General features: G+C 46.3%; 3 protein-coding genes across 3 annotated transcripts in view; 1 reads left to right on the top strand and 2 right to left on the bottom strand.

Annotated features, from left to right (window-relative positions):
• The window catches only part of LOC148409918 (uncharacterized), a 33645-nt gene extending 25409 nt beyond the window's left edge, over positions 1-8236 (bottom strand). The window contains exons 1-2 of the mRNA XM_088439754.1: positions 6915-8236; positions 6230-6333 (exon numbers count right to left, since the gene is read on the bottom strand). Of these exons, the coding sequence (XP_088295880.1) occupies positions 6230-6333; positions 6915-6943 (133 nt within the window). The 5' untranslated portion in view covers positions 6944-8236. The remainder of the gene's footprint in view (positions 1-6229; positions 6334-6914) is intronic.
• The window catches only part of etv4 (ETS variant transcription factor 4), a 26945-nt gene extending 17664 nt beyond the window's left edge, over positions 1-9281 (top strand). The window contains exons 5-12 of the mRNA XM_088439753.1: positions 1481-1613; positions 2522-2707; positions 2779-3137; positions 5477-5545; positions 5971-6018; positions 7666-7850; positions 8674-8775; positions 8845-9281. Of these exons, the coding sequence (XP_088295879.1) occupies positions 1481-1613; positions 2522-2707; positions 2779-3137; positions 5477-5545; positions 5971-6018; positions 7666-7850; positions 8674-8775; positions 8845-9072 (1310 nt within the window). The 3' untranslated portion in view covers positions 9073-9281. The remainder of the gene's footprint in view (positions 1-1480; positions 1614-2521; positions 2708-2778; positions 3138-5476; positions 5546-5970; positions 6019-7665; positions 7851-8673; positions 8776-8844) is intronic.
• Positions 8242-17526, bottom strand: LOC148409916 (ATP-dependent RNA helicase DHX8-like). Its single transcript, XM_088439751.1, has 23 exons — positions 17416-17526; positions 17256-17341; positions 17111-17171; positions 16944-17023; positions 16784-16863; positions 16449-16697; positions 15690-15834; positions 15408-15617; positions 15246-15333; positions 15080-15177; positions 14695-14842; positions 13783-13964; positions 13494-13688; positions 12644-13100; positions 12029-12210; positions 11367-11507; positions 11137-11292; positions 10925-11062; positions 10722-10850; positions 10229-10425; positions 9995-10174; positions 9488-9724; positions 8242-8389 (listed from the first exon to the last, which is right to left on the bottom strand). The coding sequence occupies exons 1-22, from the start codon at positions 17516-17518 to the stop codon at positions 9505-9507; spliced, it is 3525 nt and encodes a 1174-aa protein (XP_088295877.1). The 5' UTR covers positions 17519-17526; the 3' UTR covers positions 8242-8389; positions 9488-9504.

Raw genomic sequence — 17526 nt, 5'->3', positions numbered from 1 at the left:
GGAATCCACTGGACATATATTCCCACTAGTGTGCCCCAGCTGACAGGCCCATTGTGTGCCAATGTGCGCTGGATGGATTGGGTGGGGTTGAAATGGGGGTGTGTGCGATTTGTTTGTGGTGTGTGTGTTGAATGGGAAGCCCCCCCCCTTTCTGATGTAATGATCCCTTACTTCCTAAAGCACTCAGCCATGACCGTCACCTTTCTCCCAGCATCCTCCACCTCTCACCACGGTCCACATTTGCATATGTAAAAGTACGCCCCTCCCCGCCCCTCCTTAAGCCGACCCCCCCTCCCTACGACAACAAGCGCTAGCTATAAAATTCCAGCAAATATACCGCGCCGTGGAACCAGATCTTTTTCAGTTTATCAATCAAAAGAGCTGCCGGGAATCTTTGGGACTTGACGTCTGGCGCGCTTCAATCCAAACATCTGCTTTGTTTCATCGTATGTTCTTATCGTTATAAGTGGGGAAATGTTCCGGTTCTCCTAACCATGCCCATTAGCCAGAGGCGGAGGATTCCAGAAAACCGAACATCGTTTTGAATTTTGCCGGACACAATAGTTGTTGCTGTTAGGGAATCACTCAGGTGCACTTCCAAAAAGTATACTGTAAAAACCCATTAAAAAAAAAAGGAATACCCCAAAAAAACCCGCCTTTTTGAAAAGACTCTCCGAGAAAATCATCACGCTCTTTGACTTTCGGGCACACATGCTCGCCGCGCCTGTGTTTTTTGTGAATGAAGCGCAGCGTGCAATTATCCGGGCCGGCCCCTCGCGCACGCACGCAGGTACACACCCACAGAGATTCCAGACACACACATGAATGAATGCGGCCCTCCCCCATATGGAAGCGCACAGCTGCTGCTGTTTACCCTGCCGGGACCAGAAAAACATCCTGTACGCGTCTCGGGGCCCGAAGCCTCCCCTCACATAATAAACAGCGGCCCTCGGCACAGCTTGAAGCCTCACTTTGGATGTTTTTCTTTAATGGCGGGGGGGTGGCTTAGAAAGTTCCATTAGGCAGCGCCCCCGTCCCGCTCCAGCTTTTCCCTTTGATTGACGGCTCGGTCGGCGCTGCGGCGTCAATATCAGCTGATTGTCCGCGTGGCGCCAAAAGTCAACATCTGGATGCGAGTGGGAAAGAATTCCCCTTTTGCGTCGGTGTGCATGGTCGGCACGCAGGTGTGACGTTTGCCCCTGCGGCCGGCCCGGCCGACTTGTTTGGCTTTGAGGAAGTCGGCTGTTGTGTCTGCCGGAGTCAAGGAGACTTTGTCCCGGAATGTGCTTCGTTCTCCTCAAGAACGGCGCGGTGAACGTTTGAGTGAAGACGCGAATCGTCAAGTTAAAAATCAAGCTGCCTTGCTCAACCGACTACCCGGGAAAATTAACGTCTCGTCTTTCGGGTCGCAGCAAACGCTCCGCTGCTTTTGAATCCCGCAGCTGACGTCGTGTGTTTTGTCTTTTGCGTGTGTCGATAGCGGTGGCCTTTCACAGCCCGCCCGTCACCATCAAGAAGGAGCCGCAGAGCCCGGGTTCGGACCCCAGCCAGTCATGCAGCCACAAGCCCAACTTCGGCTACGCCGCCAGTGGAGAGCAGTGCCTTTATGCCAGGTGCACATTCCTTTTGACCTCTAAAGCTGTAGTCCCGAGGTTCCGGTCTCAAGGGAAGGTGTCCAGGGAGAGGTTGTAACCCAGAGAGTTTCTCGTCACAAGAGAAGGTTCTAGACCCGAAGGAGGCTCGGGTCCCAAAAGGGAAGGGTTTAGTGTGACGAGATCTTCAAGTCCCAAGTGAGAAAGTTCTAATCCGCCTTAGAGTCTTGAGAAAAGAAGGGGAGGTTTCTAGTCCTAAGTGAAGGTGCTAGTTTGGGGAAAAGGTTAGAGTCCGGAGATGCTGTTGTCACGAGAGAAGGTTCTTGAGTCAAGAAAAGTTGAGGTCACGAGAGCGAAGGCCATGAGGCAAGCTTAGTCCAAGGTTGTGTACGATGAAAATATTTTAGTCCTGAAAGAAATTACCCAAAAAAGATTTAATTCCAGAGGGAAGAGTCAAGTGTTGAGAGAAAGGTCTGGATTAACGAGAAGGTCCTCGTCCCCCAAAAGAAGTTTCTAGTCTTGACAGAATTTTGTAGTCATGGGATACGTTTCAAGGTGCAAGGTTTTGGACCCAAGAAGAAATTCAAGACACAAGAAAGATTGAAGTCCAGAGGGAATATTCTATTCTTGACAGAAACCACGGGATTAGAGAGAAGGTCCTCGTCCCCCAAAAGAAGGTTTAGTCCTGACAGAATGTTGTAGTCATGGAAGACGTTTCAAATCTAGAGAGGAGGCTCTCCAAAGGAATTTCCAGGCCCCAGAGAGGATTGTAGTCTTGAGAAAAGTCCGGAGGTTTTCTTCCCAAGAATGGTTTGCCCATCTCCAAGCAGGCAATGAATGAGACATCTTCGCCAAGAAGCGCAAGCAATACGGCGGCGATTCCGGCGTGCGATTCGGCGCTCTGAGATGGCTTTGTGCGTCTTCTGCAGTGCCTATGAGCAGAAAAGGGCCAGCGCAGGGGGCGCCAAGAGGTCCTGCCCGGGCACCCCCATGTCGCCCATGCAGCAGCATTACTCGCCTAAACCCGCGGCGGCCGGCCGGCCCGACGCCGGCTACATGAACCCGGCCGCCGCTTCGCAGCCGCTGCCGAGCAACGCGTACCCCGTCAACGCCAGGTGAGCGTCGCTCGGTCGCGCTTTACGACGCGCCGACCCGGAACGGCGTCAAGCCTCTCGCTCCCTTCCAGATATCAGGGCCCCTCGGGAGAGCCCGTGTGCCCCCAGTTCCCTTCGCAGACATTCCAGCGAATGCCCTCCGCCCCGGCGGGACACGGCGGCGGGGGGGCTCCGGGCGGGGGCTACCACCGGCAGCACTCGGACCCCTGCATGCCCTACCTGCAGCAGAGCTTCAAGCAAGAATATATGGACCCGCTGTACGAGCGGGTGGGTCAGGTGGCGGTGCACGGCACCGGGGCGGGGCACGGCCGCGGACACGGGGCGCCGCCGCACGGACCCCAGCACCCGCATTCGCACGTGCACCCGCACAGGTTCCCGCCCGCGCATATGATGGTCAAACAGGAGCCCGCAGACTACGCCTACGACGCAGGTGAGCGAGGAGGTTGCAAACGCGTGCGCGTGCTAACCAGGAGTGTCACGTGATAGTTCAAGGATAAAAGTATTAAAATAAAAGAAAATTAATTCCAAAATCACAAAATGACTGAAAAGTGCAACGAATATAGTGATCATAATTGAAGGAGAAAAGGGTAATGAATTAGTAGGTTAGTTTCTATTAGATGTTTTTTTTCCTATTAAAAGTTGCCATTTTAGATGGGAAAAACTAACAATTTTTTTTACCTTTCTTTTGAATCAAAATTTAAGAGAAAATAAGCGGAAATAGGAGCCGAGTGTATATATTTTTTACAAGAAATTTTGAGATGATTTTATAAGAACCTTTATTTAATTTTGAGAAAAGAATCCTTATTTCTCCTGTAAAGGTTTTTCTCTCAAGATTGCTTTTTTCTTCTCAAAAAATTGATCTGATTTGCTTCCCCTTTATTCTTCAAATCCTTATATAAATAAACAAAATAAAAAAACTAATTTTGAGTGGAAGCAAAATGGATGTCTTGAGCGTTTGCACTTAAGTGTTTTCAGTGGAAAAAATATCCAAAGTTCTACTGGCTTAATAAAACGAGTCCTTGTTTGGCAAATCTTTTTCTCCCCCACCTTTTTTTTTTTTTTTTTTTTGTCATCTCAGCCAGCTGCGGAACAAAATGTCCGTGAAGGAGCAAACTTTTTCTCCCTGAACCAAAGTGGACTCCTCCCCTCCACTTCACTCCTCGGACACTCGAGGAAGAAAAAAAAGAGAGAGAGAGAGAGAGAGAGAGAGAGCGAGAGGGAAGGAGAAGTTATTTTCTGGCGCATTCACACCTTCCCCCCGCCCCCTTCCCTGGATGCGGTGCAGGAATTTCATTGAGAAAATGGAGGGCAGAGGAAAGACTAGAGTCCCCGACGGAGGCCGCCAGGTTTCACGTTGCACCAGCGGCTTCCTTTTGCTGCAGCCCCATCAACTCATAATGGAAAAATGAGCGTGGCCGCGGTAACCCGAACCTCTCGCGAGGTTGGGGGGGGGGGGAGTATGGGTGGGGGGTGAAGGAGTTTGAGCAACAACAAGCTGCGAGCGCAAAGCGGCGCTTCCACACAAAACGAGCTCTCGGTTTAACACGCACACGCAAAAGAAGCGGGCAAAAAAAGAAAGCAAGGAGAAACGTGCAAGTTGGATGAAGCCGACGAGCACAAGTCAAAGCCCCCGCCCCCCCGGCAAGAGGACGGAATATTGGAAACGGAAGCTTGAAGGGAAGCTTCAAAGGAATCAAGGTACACCTGTTGACAGACGCTCAACAGATGCCCAGTGTTCACATTGCGCCATGACGCCAAACTTCCCCCGTTTTTTGGGCTCGGAGTCCCCTTTACGTCAACGTTTGATTTTTACGCACAATATTTGGAAACGTCGTGGAAAATAACACTTTCTCCAGAAAAAAAAGAAATAATTTCCCCAAAACAAACAAAAAACTTCACATTTTTCCTCACTGTTTTGGAGGGTTTTTTTTAAACAGATGTTGACTTTTCAGAATTATACACGTATCGAATGTGTCAAAGGTCACTGATATCAAGTACTAAAACCACAAATACTTTTGTCGATTTCATACAAACAAAATAGTTGAACGAAATTTCATGAAATTTACGGCAAATTTCTATTTTTGCAATTTGTCATTTCTAAGTTGTGATCAGAAAATGGCTCCGTTACAGGTATCAACTAGCACCGCATGTAGCGATGCCTTGAAATAAGGCCAGGTATCAGCTAGCTATATGGCAACGGGACTCGCCAATCCCTAATAATTTGACAGAATTTTCTTGAGGAAAAAAAATACCCGCTTTTCTAAAACACCCACCCTTTTCCAAAGACCAACAACAAACTTTCTTTTTCTTCCACCTTCATTTTAATTATAATTATAATATTGTAATACCTCTTTTTTCAAGTTAACAGCATATATTGAGCGTGTTTCACTTATTTTTGTACACTTTAGCATGTGTTACCTGTTAGTTTTTATATAAATATCTATTTGACAAGAAATAGAAATTCCTCCTAACAGTTTTGATATAGCGGCGATATGACAACGAATGGCGGTTCGTTATTGTGGAAATCTAAGCAAGGCGCTGGCAGCGTGGCATCGATCGCACGCCGTGGCCGGCGTCTTATGGGAAGCGTTGCATTCCGCCGCAGTGACTCACTGGCTGCACCTTTTGTGCTCATTCCGCTCGCTTGTTTTTCTTCCTGAGGCCGAACACAGTAACAAATGCGCGCATTTTTTTTTCTCTCATAAAAACTAATGTGTTCATTTGAATTAATCTTGTATCTGCCATTTCCCTTTTTTTTTTTCTTTGTAGATGTGTCCGGATGTTCTTCCATGTATCACCACGGTGAAGCCTACCCGACCCCCCAGCCGGCCCCTGAAAGTAAGGCTTGCCCCCAAAACGCAAACAACATTTGCAGAGTGTAAAAATTTTCTCCACTGGGCCAAAGTTATTCATACATGTAAATTTCAAAAAGTAACTTTTTTCTGTTTAAATATTAAGAAATGATTATCAAGTATTATATATTTATTATGTATATTAATAAAAATGCAGTTTTCTTTATAAGCTTAAAAAAACACTTTTTTTCAATCATTTTGCATACAATTTTTTTAATCCATCCATTTTCCATGATTAAAGTTTCCTGAGAAGTCAAACCCTGAGACCCTAAAACATAAGATTATTAGAAGTGTTTTGATCGGCTGTTGTGATATCAGCAGCTTGTTTGTGTCGCTGTTTTGCCCGACTGTCAAAAAAGAAGTTGTTTGCCTGCGAAACACTTGACGCAAATTGTTCTTGTCGTTGCCAAGGTTACGGGTTCGAGAACGACTCCCGCGTGGTCCCGGAAAAGTTCGAAGGTGAGTTATCTCTCACAAGGAAACGCGAGACACCCGAATTGAAGTTTAGCGGCTTTTGTTTCAGCGTGAGAACTCCTGGGAATGGCGCGGTGTGCCTCAGGGCGCTGACGTGTGCCCCTTCTCGCTTTTAGCGAGTCTCGCATTTCCGCTCTTGTTTACGCCGTACAATCAAGCTCCATCGACTCATATTGTTTCGTGCATGTCAACATACTCTGGTGATGTCTTCCAAGCGGAACCAGTTGCAGACAGTGTATTTGGCGCCTTACTCGACTTAATCCACTTTTTAACTCCGTCACCAAATGGAACATGGAAGCTCTATCGAAGCACATGACAAATAACATTTAAGTAAATACACGATACTCACCACACATGAGAATTAAATGCATACCATTTTCTTTGGATGACAAGGGGTGAAGTAAGATATGCTGTATTTAATGAGATTTTTTTTTTTTAAGAGGACATCGGTCACGCATTGTTTCAAAAGACATGATGTAGATATATATAGTAGGTCTCAAACGTCACGTGATGTTTAGCAAGAAATCATTTACAGTATGACATTCTTTTAAAGTCATGGTAGGTCAGGCGTTTTTAAATAAAATTAGATAAGACAAATACAATTATAATCAGGTTTTTTAAAATGGCACGATTCCGCAAAATTAAACAGAGCAGAATGAATGAATTATAAAGAAATTCATGATGAGGATTTTTTTTTTTTTTTGGATAAACAAGTCTTACTACACGATGTACTGTGTAGTAAGACTTTTTATAATGACGATTCATAGTTAAGCATTTTAGGGTCATTATTTATAAAACGAAAGTAGGTTTTAGTAGTAGTATGACTACAAAAACCTGTAAAATTAATTATCGTAATTTATTTACAAAAATGTCAGACTTACTTTAACCTCCGGGATCCTTCGCCGTACATTGGACAACAGGAGAACCCAGCCAGGTTTTTTTTTTTTTTTTTTTTTTGCTAAGAATAAACTTTTATGTCCATCTGGGTCCCTCGATCATTTCCGTCGTATCTATGACGGCTAGCTAGTTAGCTAGCAAACTATGACAGCTAGTTAACTAGCTAGCTAGTGCTAAACTAACTTGGGAGAGTCCGTTTCTTCGGTCCACCGTAAAAGTTTGCTGACTGTCTAGTTCGGCTTCAGAGTCCAACAGCGAAGTAACGACCGATGTGTTGATAAACCACCTGAGTGCACTTTTTTTAATGAATACACAGGAATTGTCATTAGTCAAACATTTCCAAAGGTGCGCAAACACTTCCGGATATTGAATCTTGAAGAGCGCGCCACAAGACGCTATGCATGCGCCCACATACGTCATATATATGACGTCACGAACATATATATATATATATATATATGAAGCCACGAGGCAGCCATCTTACATTGCCGTTACTGACCCTTTCAACTATCCTTTGCCCCGCGTATAAACATGATTAGTGTTTTTTTTTTTTTACGCTGGGATCCCCATATTGGAGACCATAACTGGAAATTTTGATATTTATGAAAAAAAAACAGTAATTTTTAGAAAAATGCATAAAGTGCCCACAAACATTTTTCATTATTAAAATGGCAGTTATGTTTACGTGAATGAAAAATGCATGAACAACCTTTTGAATGGACCAAATCTTCGCAGGCGAGGTGAAGCAAGAAGCGAGCGGTGGAGGCGGCGGCGTGTTCCGTGAGGGGACGCCCTACCAGCGGCGAGGATCACTTCAGCTGTGGCAGTTCCTAGTGGCCCTGCTGGACGACCCCGGCAACTCGCACTTCATCGCCTGGACCGGCCGTGGAATGGAGTTCAAGCTCATCGAACCCGAAGAGGTAGCGTTTCTTTCTTACGGTGCCACAAGATGGCGCCAAAGCCTTGGCTAATAGCAAAATAGTAATTTCTCAATTCATATTATATACATACAGTACATTCAGTCAATCATGTTGTCTAAAAGCTCCCATCATGCCAAAGGTTTACTCGGCTAGTCCAACGCAACATCCAATCCATTCACAGCCTCTCAAACTGATGATTTAAAAAAAGCAAAAAAACAAAAAACAGCAGCTTCAAAGGTGAAGTGCGATCTGGCCGTAATTGTCCAATTAGCGACGTTATGACGGGGCGTCCATTTGGGCTGCGTCCAAACACTGCTGCGCTCTTCCATTACGTTTTCACAGGGCATTAAAAATGTACGAGTGCAATTAGAGGCTGAGAGCACTCAGGGATCAAACCAACGCCGCGCTGCGTGCCTGCTCGCACCATGCGGGAATACATGCAGGACCGGTTCCACTTTCAAAAAATATCCCTTCTCCATGTAAGGCATTTCCAAGGTGCAAACTTTTGGACAACGTTGCGAGTGGGCGTTAGGGCCACGCTGCGAAGAAAAGGAAAATAATTATGCGTTGAAAACAAAGTTACGATGTTAGGACAAAGTCACATGGACATCATAGCTGTCAATGGCAGTGAATGAGGTTTTGAGATGGGATAATGAAGCTTCGAGATGCTTCGTGAAGCAGTTTGACTCCCAGCGGTTAATACATAACATAAACATAAAACCATGGTCAGGCAGAACCCTCAAAAACGGTTAGCAGGTTTTGTTGTACACGTTAGTTTGATTGCAATTGCCATTGGATTAAAAAAAAAAAATCCACTCCTCAGGTTGCCCGACTGTGGGGGATGCAAAAGAATCGTCCCGCCATGAACTACGACAAGCTGAGTCGCTCTCTGCGCTACTACTACGAGAAGGGAATCATGCAGAAGGTAAAAATGTTGAAAAAAAGTCATCCGGCTGGACCGTTTTACTCAGCAAGTGTGCTTTGGCGCACCCAGGTGGCGGGGGAGCGCTACGTGTACAAGTTTGTGTGCGAGCCCGAGGCGCTCATCTCGCTGGCGTTCCCCGACAATCAGCGGCCCAGCCTGAAAGCCGAGTTTGAGCGCTACGTCAACGAGGAGGACACCGTACCGCTGTCCCACCTGGACGAGGGGGGGCCGCCCTACAACGCCGCCGAACACACCCCCCACGCCCCCCAACCCTACTCCAAAGCCTACATGTACTAAAACCGTACCCTTTCCTTCGCTGTATCCCGATGCATCTTCATACCTCCCCCGGCCACGTGCACCCCCCACCCCTTCCACACTTGTATATACAGCTACGGTGTTTTTGTTCTAAATTAATCTCACGAGGGAGTTTTGTTTTCCGAGGCTGCTTGACACCTCTGAGGCCCCCGAAAACGACCGTGGATCAAGAGATTGCATAATAAATACTCCAAATTATACACCACTACAAGTCTCAACTACTTATTTTTATCCATATTTATCCATATATATAAGGAGTGTGACTACTGAACATTTTTAGCGAAATAGTCTCATTAATAATAATTGATCAAATAATCTAATTACATTTCCTGTTCAAGCGTTTTTGTATCGTTCAGTATTTTAACTAAAGTTGAAGTCGAAAACCAACATTTCTTACCTGATGCCGGCACGTAGTCAGCGTCGCCTGAAGGCTCTGGAGATCCTCCAGGCGTTGGGTTCCTCGTAGCGGTTGTAGAGAGGCTCCAGGCGCTGCTGCTTCTTCTGCTTGCTGAGGCGGGTGGGGTCGGACACCTTGAAGAAAGCGGGCGCGAACTCCACCAGCCAGCGCGGGTCGATGGTGGTCACCTCGCGCATGTACTCCTTGGTGGTCAGCACCAGCTCGTGGTAGACCAACCTGGAGAACGTCAAGCAAATTGTTCGGCGTGCTAACATGCTAATGCTAACCTAGGTTATTATAATTAAAGGGATAGTTCACCTATTCAGACGGTTTTAGTAGTAAAAACGTTCAGATTTTGCCTATAATTCGTAAGATGACCAATTCATCCTTCATGCACGTTTCTCCAAAAATGCTGCTCAATGCTGATTAAAATCCAAATAAAATCAAACAATTGCTCTTATAGCAAAATTAAAGCTAAGGATGATGAAAAGCTCAGCAGATTCTCACCATTCGGGCTGGCGGTTGAAGAGCGTGCTGGACGGGTGCAGGTACACCACCTGCTGGTCGATGAGGGTACGGTAGCCGTCCTGGGGGTGTTTCCTGGCAGCGTTGCGGAAAAAACCGCTGCAGATGGCCTTCTGGACACGCACGGTGGACTTGCCGCAGGACAGCACGTCCAGCTTGTGCCTGCGGACGGCAGGAAGTCACGACTTGGGGCGGCGGCGGGGCGGCAACGCTCACCTGTCCATGATGCTCAGCATCTGCTTGCGGATGTCCTGCGCTCTTTTGAGCGAGCGCCCCTGAATGAAGTTCTCGAAGCACCACGGGCCCGAGAACTTGTTGTTCTTCCACGAGTTGAAGACCGCCAGCAGGGTGAGATGGTCGCCTTCGGGCTGGAAGAACTTGGCCTTCCTCTGGTCCGCTTGGATCTGCTTGTCCTGACAATCAATCAACAAGGATGCAAAGTACAATTTTAACAGGACAATTTTTTTCAGACAACTAGTCCTAATCTACTTCTGTATTTTTTTAAATGACTGACTACATTTTTGCATTGCGCACTGTGTGTTGAGCTGAAATACATTTTTGACGTCTACAGACGTCCATGGCAGTGAATGCGTAAATGAAAGAAAGCGTCAATTGTCGTCAATGGTAGTGAATGAGTTCAAGAAAGTTGACGTCTTATAGCCGTCGAAGGCAGTTGGAAGGAGTCCAAGAAGATTAGTTGGTGGCTAACCTTGGGCCTGTAGAAGACGTTCTGCACGGACAACATGGACACGATGGTGAGCATCTCCTCGCTGCATCCCAGATGCACGGACATGATCAGCATCTTGCACAGCATGGGCTCCAGAGGGAATTCCGCCATCTGGACGGGAACGCCGCACGCGTCAGGAATCCGAGAAAATCCGACGGAAGGACGCGGCCGGCGATCTTCCTCACCCTTCTCCCGAGTCTTGTGAGGAGCCCCTCGTCATCCAGCGCCCCCAGGGCGTACAGCTGCTCCATGGCCGTGATCAGCGTCTCCATGGGAGGGGCGTCCATGAAGTCGAAGGCCAGCAGGTCGTTGATGCCCATTGCCTGGTGGAGGAGGCGCAAACATGTTCAACACGTGTTTCATTTGAATGTGATGTCAGAGCAGGGTGGGCGGGTACCTTCAGGGAGAGCACGGTGCTGGCCAAGTTGGTCCTCTGGATCTCGGGCACGTTGGTGGTCAACATCTCGTCCCTGTAGGCTCGCTCCGTGTACAGGCGGTAACACTTGCCGGGACCCGTTCTGCCGGCGCGGCCAGAGCGCTGCTTGGCTTGGGCCTGGGGGCGGGGGGGGGGTTCCGACATGTTTGTGTGACGGGCTCAAGTAGCCAGGCGGAACTGGGAAGCTGTACCTGCGAGATGGGCGTGACCACCAGCTGGTCGATACCCGTCTTGGAGTTGTAAACGATCTGTTTGACAAAGCCGGGGTCCACCACGTAGTAGATGCCGTCGATGGTCAGGGACGTCTCGGCGATATTTGTGGCGATGATCACCTGACGGTTGGCATCGTAAGAAAAAAACATTGGAAGCTTGCAATTGTTGTATTTCGACACAAATCTCACCTGTTTGTTTTTTTACATAACACATTTTTACACTAGAGGACTAGGGCCAGTGAGGACAACAAAAAAACTCAGCAGAATTTACACCTTTATCTCAGAATTCCGAATGCTAACTTTGAAGTGGATGCTAATTTTGAAGAGAGAATTCTGAGAAGTTAAGTGAGATATCTGAAAATCAAAATTTTGACAATTTTGACTTAATCTCAGTCCAGATTCTTTTCCTCACGCTATTTTCAGAATTAATTCAATCCAAGTTTTGAGACGATTCAGAATTCTGAAAAATACGAAGTGGTCAAAGTTTTGACTTTGAAGTAAGAATTCTGAGAATAAACTAAATACTATGACGTGGGAATTTTGGTTTTATTCACAACATTTTACTTTAAGCGGTGCTTCTCAATGATACGTATTTTTACGTAATTACATGTGTATCGCTGTTCACGCTTGGCTGCGTTTACCTTCCTGCTGCCTAGCGGCGCCGGCTCAAAAATTCTGGTCTGCATCTCGCTGGGCAGCGCGGAATAAACGGGAAGGATGATGAGCTGCGGAACGTCCGGGCCCAGCAGCCGCATGCGCTCGAAGAGGATCTCGCAGGCCGTGTCGATCTCTTCCTGCCCCGTCAGAAACACCAGGATGTCACCTGGAGAAATCAGAACCAGAGATTTTAACCGGAACCCTTCTATTTTCCTTTTTTTTTATTTTAAACGCTCGCCTGTGTTAATCTGTCAATAGCTGACCTACTAGAATACCTGTAAGTTGGCCCAAAACATTTTTATAATTAAAATGAATAATAAAGAATAGATGACTGTAAATTTTGGACTTCAAACAGCAACCTTTTCCTTATGTTGGTGCTGCTCTTACTTGAAAATGTAAATATATGAAAAAAAAAAAAAAAAGATAAAACACCCACGTACCATCTTCCTGCACAAATCTCTTGTGCACTGTAGTCGGAAAAATACAGTAATTGCCATTTCGTTGATATTTATTGAGTTTGGGCACCTCCTTGTGGCGAATCGGGGTATTACAAAAACACACTAGTAGATTAGCGTGGATTGCAAGAGGATTTAGCCTACCAGGGGGCTCGGTCAGGTGGATCTGCATGACGGTGATGAGACCGGCGTCCAGATAGTCAGTTTCGGGCTCCCTGGCATAGAGGATCTCCACCGGGAAGGTCCGACCCGGGATGGTAAAGATGGGCGCCTCGAAGAAGTACTGCGAGAACTTGACGGCGTCCAGCGTGGCCGACGACACGATGAGCTTCAGGTCTTTGCGCTTCTGCACCGTCTGCGGGAGGGAGGGAAAGCTCTGGCGACTCCGGTCCGAACCCGTGAGGATCCGGGTTACCTTTTTGAGCAACCCGAAGAGGACGTCGGTATGGATGGTCCTCTCGTGGGCCTCGTCCAGCATGATGAGGGCGTACTGGCTCATGTCGGGGTCCACCAGACATTCCCGCTGCAGCATCCCGTGAGTCATGTACTTGATGAGCGTCTCGGTGCTGGTGCAGTCCTCGAAACGGATCGTGTAGCCCACCTGGGAAAACAGTTCGCTCACGTATTTCGGTCACATGAGCTTCATATTGATCATTTAAAGTTTTTAGCCTAAAGCGGACATTATTGTATTGATTTTGATAGAATTTTTTTTTAGTGGATGAATAATATCCCAATGACAAATTAATCGGCTGAATGATATGCACAATTTAAATTATAAAATAATTTTGCGTTTGCAGTCTTTGTTTTTACCCCAATTTTTGTTTCACAACTTCATGATGATGCTTGTTTTTGAGAGCCACCATATGCAAAATTCACAAAATAAATAATAAATGAAATCAACTTCCAGTTCAGACTTTTGAACTGTAGTTCAAATGTCAAGTGCACTGGTGCCCCCTGTTGGACGCAGTCAGCCACTTTTCCATTTTTTTCTCACCTCCTGCCCCAGGCGACATCCGTACTCTTCGGAGACCCTCTTGGCGACGGACATGGCGGCCACGCGGCGGGGCTGCGTGCAGCCGATCTTGCCGCGCGCCGTGTACCCGGCCTCGGCCAGGTACTGCGTGATCTGCGTTGTCTTCCCGGAACCCGTCTCGCCCACCACGATCAGGATCTGGTTGTCGTGGACCGCCTGCGCGCAGTCGAGGAGAGGGAGAACATTAGAAGAAAAAAAAAAAGAGCGTGGGACGGCTGGACTTCCTGTTTGTGCGAGCGTCATTTGGGACCTGAACCAGCTGCTCCTTGAGCTTGAAGATGGGAAGACCCTCCCGCTGCTGCAGGATGGACAACTCTGTCTTCTTGCCGTAGGACACCTGGTTCCCCCCGAAGGCGTAGCGCTTCCAATCGGGAACGTTGACGGGCGGGGCGCCGATGCCCCGCATGTTGGCGGCGATCTGCCGCCCGTCGTCTGCAGCCAAGGAGCGGAAAAACAAAAAGTCAGCTTGGATCTGGGATCTGATCCAAGCCCCCCAAATGCTCCTAAACCCTTTAAGTGAATATCATTAAATAACAAACAGGCCTCAAAACAGTAAATTCATATTAGAATTACATTAGAGCATTATATTCAAAATATATCACTCAAAGAAATTTAAAAAAAAAAAGAAACGCTGGTAAAATCTCGAAATTACACAATAATTATAGCAGTTGACTATATGAATCCAATTCAGTTGTTTGCCTTGAGATGCTGGTGTGTGGGGGACACCTTTTTAGGACGTTTCATTTGTATGTTTTGATTTTACATTCCCAGTGATCCAAGAATCATTTACAAGTCCACAGAAACAATATTTATTTTGGGGTTATTTTTGAGCATGTAAGTTTACTTAAGTTTAGTTTGGGTTATGTGAGCTGCAACCTTTGTGATATCATCGCTAAAGTGCTAATGACGTGCTAACAACGGTAACGGTAACAGCCCAAAGTGGAATGTTATATGTGTTTTATGTGACTATGTACAATGTTAGCCGTAGCTAATGTCAATTTTATGTTGATTAGTTCAACGGTGTAAATTGTTGGGTGAAATTTCAGCTCCCTCCTCTCTTTTTTCAATGCTTACCCTTTAATGTGAAATGCCTTTGATGTTAAGATCAAAGGATTAAACAAAATACTGCAAGAGTGAAAAAGAAAAAAACGACGGCACTCACAGTCCGGCATGGGGTCGATCCAGTTCTTGTGGAGGCCGGTCGGGATGCGGTCCAACTCGTTGGCTCGGGCCGCCTGCTTGAGCTCGCGCCGCTCTTTGGCCAAGGCGCTTTGCATCATGGCCGCCTGCGACAGCGAGCCGTCCGGATTCTAAACGCACACAACACTTTGTTAGCTGCACGCGCTCATGGGTCCCATCTTTTTTTTGTTGTGATGTGTGTTTTAAATCAGTAAAAGTCCTCACTGATTCCATTTTTCTCAGACAGGCATTTTTATAGGCATTAAAATACACTCTCAAAAGCCAAACATTTGTAGATTTAAAAAAAAAAAAAAACCGCAATTTTGAGAATTAAACCACAAGCCAAAACACTTATTCCAAGAAAGTACCTTGATGATCTTGACGGGACTCATGTTGGTACTCCACCGGGTCTGACCTTGCAGGAAGGGCGGCTCCTCCTCCACCAGGTCGATCTCCACGTCCACATCTGGTCACATGATCACCACATTAGCACATGGCCACAAGAGGAGACAAAAAAAAAACAAAAACGCTTACCTTCCTCGTCGTCAAAGTTGGGAAGGATACCCATGTGTTCGTCAAATTCCGGGTATTCCTCCTTGGGGAGCACGTTGGCGGCAATCATCTGGACGAGGGGGGAAAAAACTATTTGCTCTCCATCTATTGGTGCCGGGCAACTTATCTGTGATGCCTGCTGACCTGTTTGATCTCCCACTTTTCCAGGTCGGTGATCTTGGCCATCCTCTTTTGCTCGCTGGGGTTCTCCTCACTCTCCACCACGCAGACCTCGGCGGGAAAGTCGGGATTCCTCACGGGAAAGTCGGGATTCCTCACGGCCCCGTCCCCGCCGCTTCCGAAGCTCCTCCTGCGGTTGGGGTTCAGGTCCTCGCCGCTTTCCTGGTCCACGTCCTGGAAGAAGGATTCCAAGTTGGTCGAAAGGAGTTCTTTGGAGTCCGCCGTTCTCCTCTGCCTGGAACTGACCTTCATGCTGAGGCTGGCCTTGGTTCCGGTCATGGACAGGACTTTGACCTTGACTTTTTGTCCTCTGCTGACCACGCCCGACACGTCTGCTATCCGGCCTTCCTTGCGTAGCTCCGACACGTGCACCAAGCCTTCCCAGCGCTTCCTGCGGACATTTTTAATCCGGCGGTTTTCAAATTGGGGTACGTGAAGGTGCAAAATGATCACAGGGTTTCTGCAGGTATCAGCAAATTCATGCTTTCTAGTGCAGAACACTTTTCTGTCGGTCACATCATTTATTAATTTATTTTTTTGGCCCAATTCGATACACACGACAAAAAGAAAAGAAAAAAAAATGAAAGAAAAGAAATACCTTTCTCTTTCAGTATAGTATTTTCTTGAAGATTTCATGAACTGAAAAGCAATTTTCCATGATTCTTTTCTTATGTATTCTTCTATTCTTTTTTTTCTGACCCAAGCGTTTTTAGAGGACAAGCGTACTCTCGATACAGAAAAAAAAAATCATTTTGAAGAAAGACTTTTCTATCCCAGTATCACATTATCTTTAAAATTTCATGAAATGAATGCCAATTTTCAAATTTTCTAATCATAACAACTTTTTTGATTTCCTTCCTGGGAATTGCATGCTCAGGTTTTTCAGAAAAAGTGTGTTTGTTTTTTTTGTTTTTTTAATGATTTGAAGTCTTTTGCGAAAATAGGCATCAGGTAGGTTTGAAAAGTCTGAAATTAGACAATGCAAGTCGATGAAATAATAATTACCGAAGGCCTTCGAGCTGCACAAAGCATCCAAATTGCATCACGCTGGAGACTTTCCCGCAGTAGATGTCGCCCACCACGGGAACGTCGGACAGCGGTTTCGGATCCGGGACCGCGTCCTCCCGGAGCGGGCTCGGCGGTCGGTCGCTCCAGCGGGACGGTCGTTTCCGTGGCCGCTTGCCGCTCGTCTCGCCATCGCGACCCCGTGACCCGGAGAACTGGCGCTTTTGAGCGCTCTCCTTGTCTGCAAAACTGTTTGTTCCGACAGAATGACAATAATGTCATTCAAACTCGTAAACTGACAAAATTGCGTTTGTGTTTTTATGCATTCAACTGACCCAGGCTTGAGCCTCTCAAGCTCCTTCATGGCTGATGCAGCAACTTGCTCATCGTTTTTACTGAGTTGGCATGATTTAATCTGAGAGAAAATGTAAAACAATATGACAATACTTAAACAAAACTTTAATTATTCGTCCCATAAAGATATTGATGTCATACCCTCCACACGGGATCATCAGGTTTACATAAGGCAGGATATTTTTCTTTCAGTTTATCTTGTTCACTTTTGGGTTTTTCTTCTGTTGGGTGGCACACGAAAATCATATATTTAATTAAATATAATTTTCATGGTTAAAAATATAACAGAAAAAGAAGACAAAGCCAACCTTGACTCGTGGACGCTTGCATGGTTTTAATGATTCTAAATAAGTTACTAGTGAGCGTTTCCTGGAAGAAAACAACATAATGATTCGTCGTTTATCATTGTCAATTTCGGAAACTTTAACATATCTAATGTTACACGACACCCACTGTAAAATCGGCTCCATTCTGTTTCAAGGACGCTTTAAACTCTCCAAATGTTGGATGTTTGTCTGCGAGGCTGATGATGAATTCAGCTAGCGAACAAGAAAATATTAGCAAAAAATTCAAGTAAAGCTGTTTGATTGATCCAGAAGACAATTGGGCTTACCAATGTCCTTTTCGCTCATACCAAGATGGTTTTCCAACTCGGTGCACACTTTGGATACCAAAGATAAATATTCCAGACGTTTTAACGCGTCCAGAGCCGCCATTTTGGTTG

This window comes from Hippichthys cyanospilos, chromosome 17 (assembly GCF_059441005.1).
Source record: "Hippichthys cyanospilos isolate Australia breed blue-spotted pipefish chromosome 17, RoL_Hcya_1.0, whole genome shotgun sequence".
Classification (NCBI taxonomy): Eukaryota; Metazoa; Chordata; class Actinopteri; order Syngnathiformes; family Syngnathidae; genus Hippichthys; species Hippichthys cyanospilos.
Note: the sequence above shows the minus strand (reverse complement) of the source record. Positions and strands in the feature narration are given on the sequence as shown.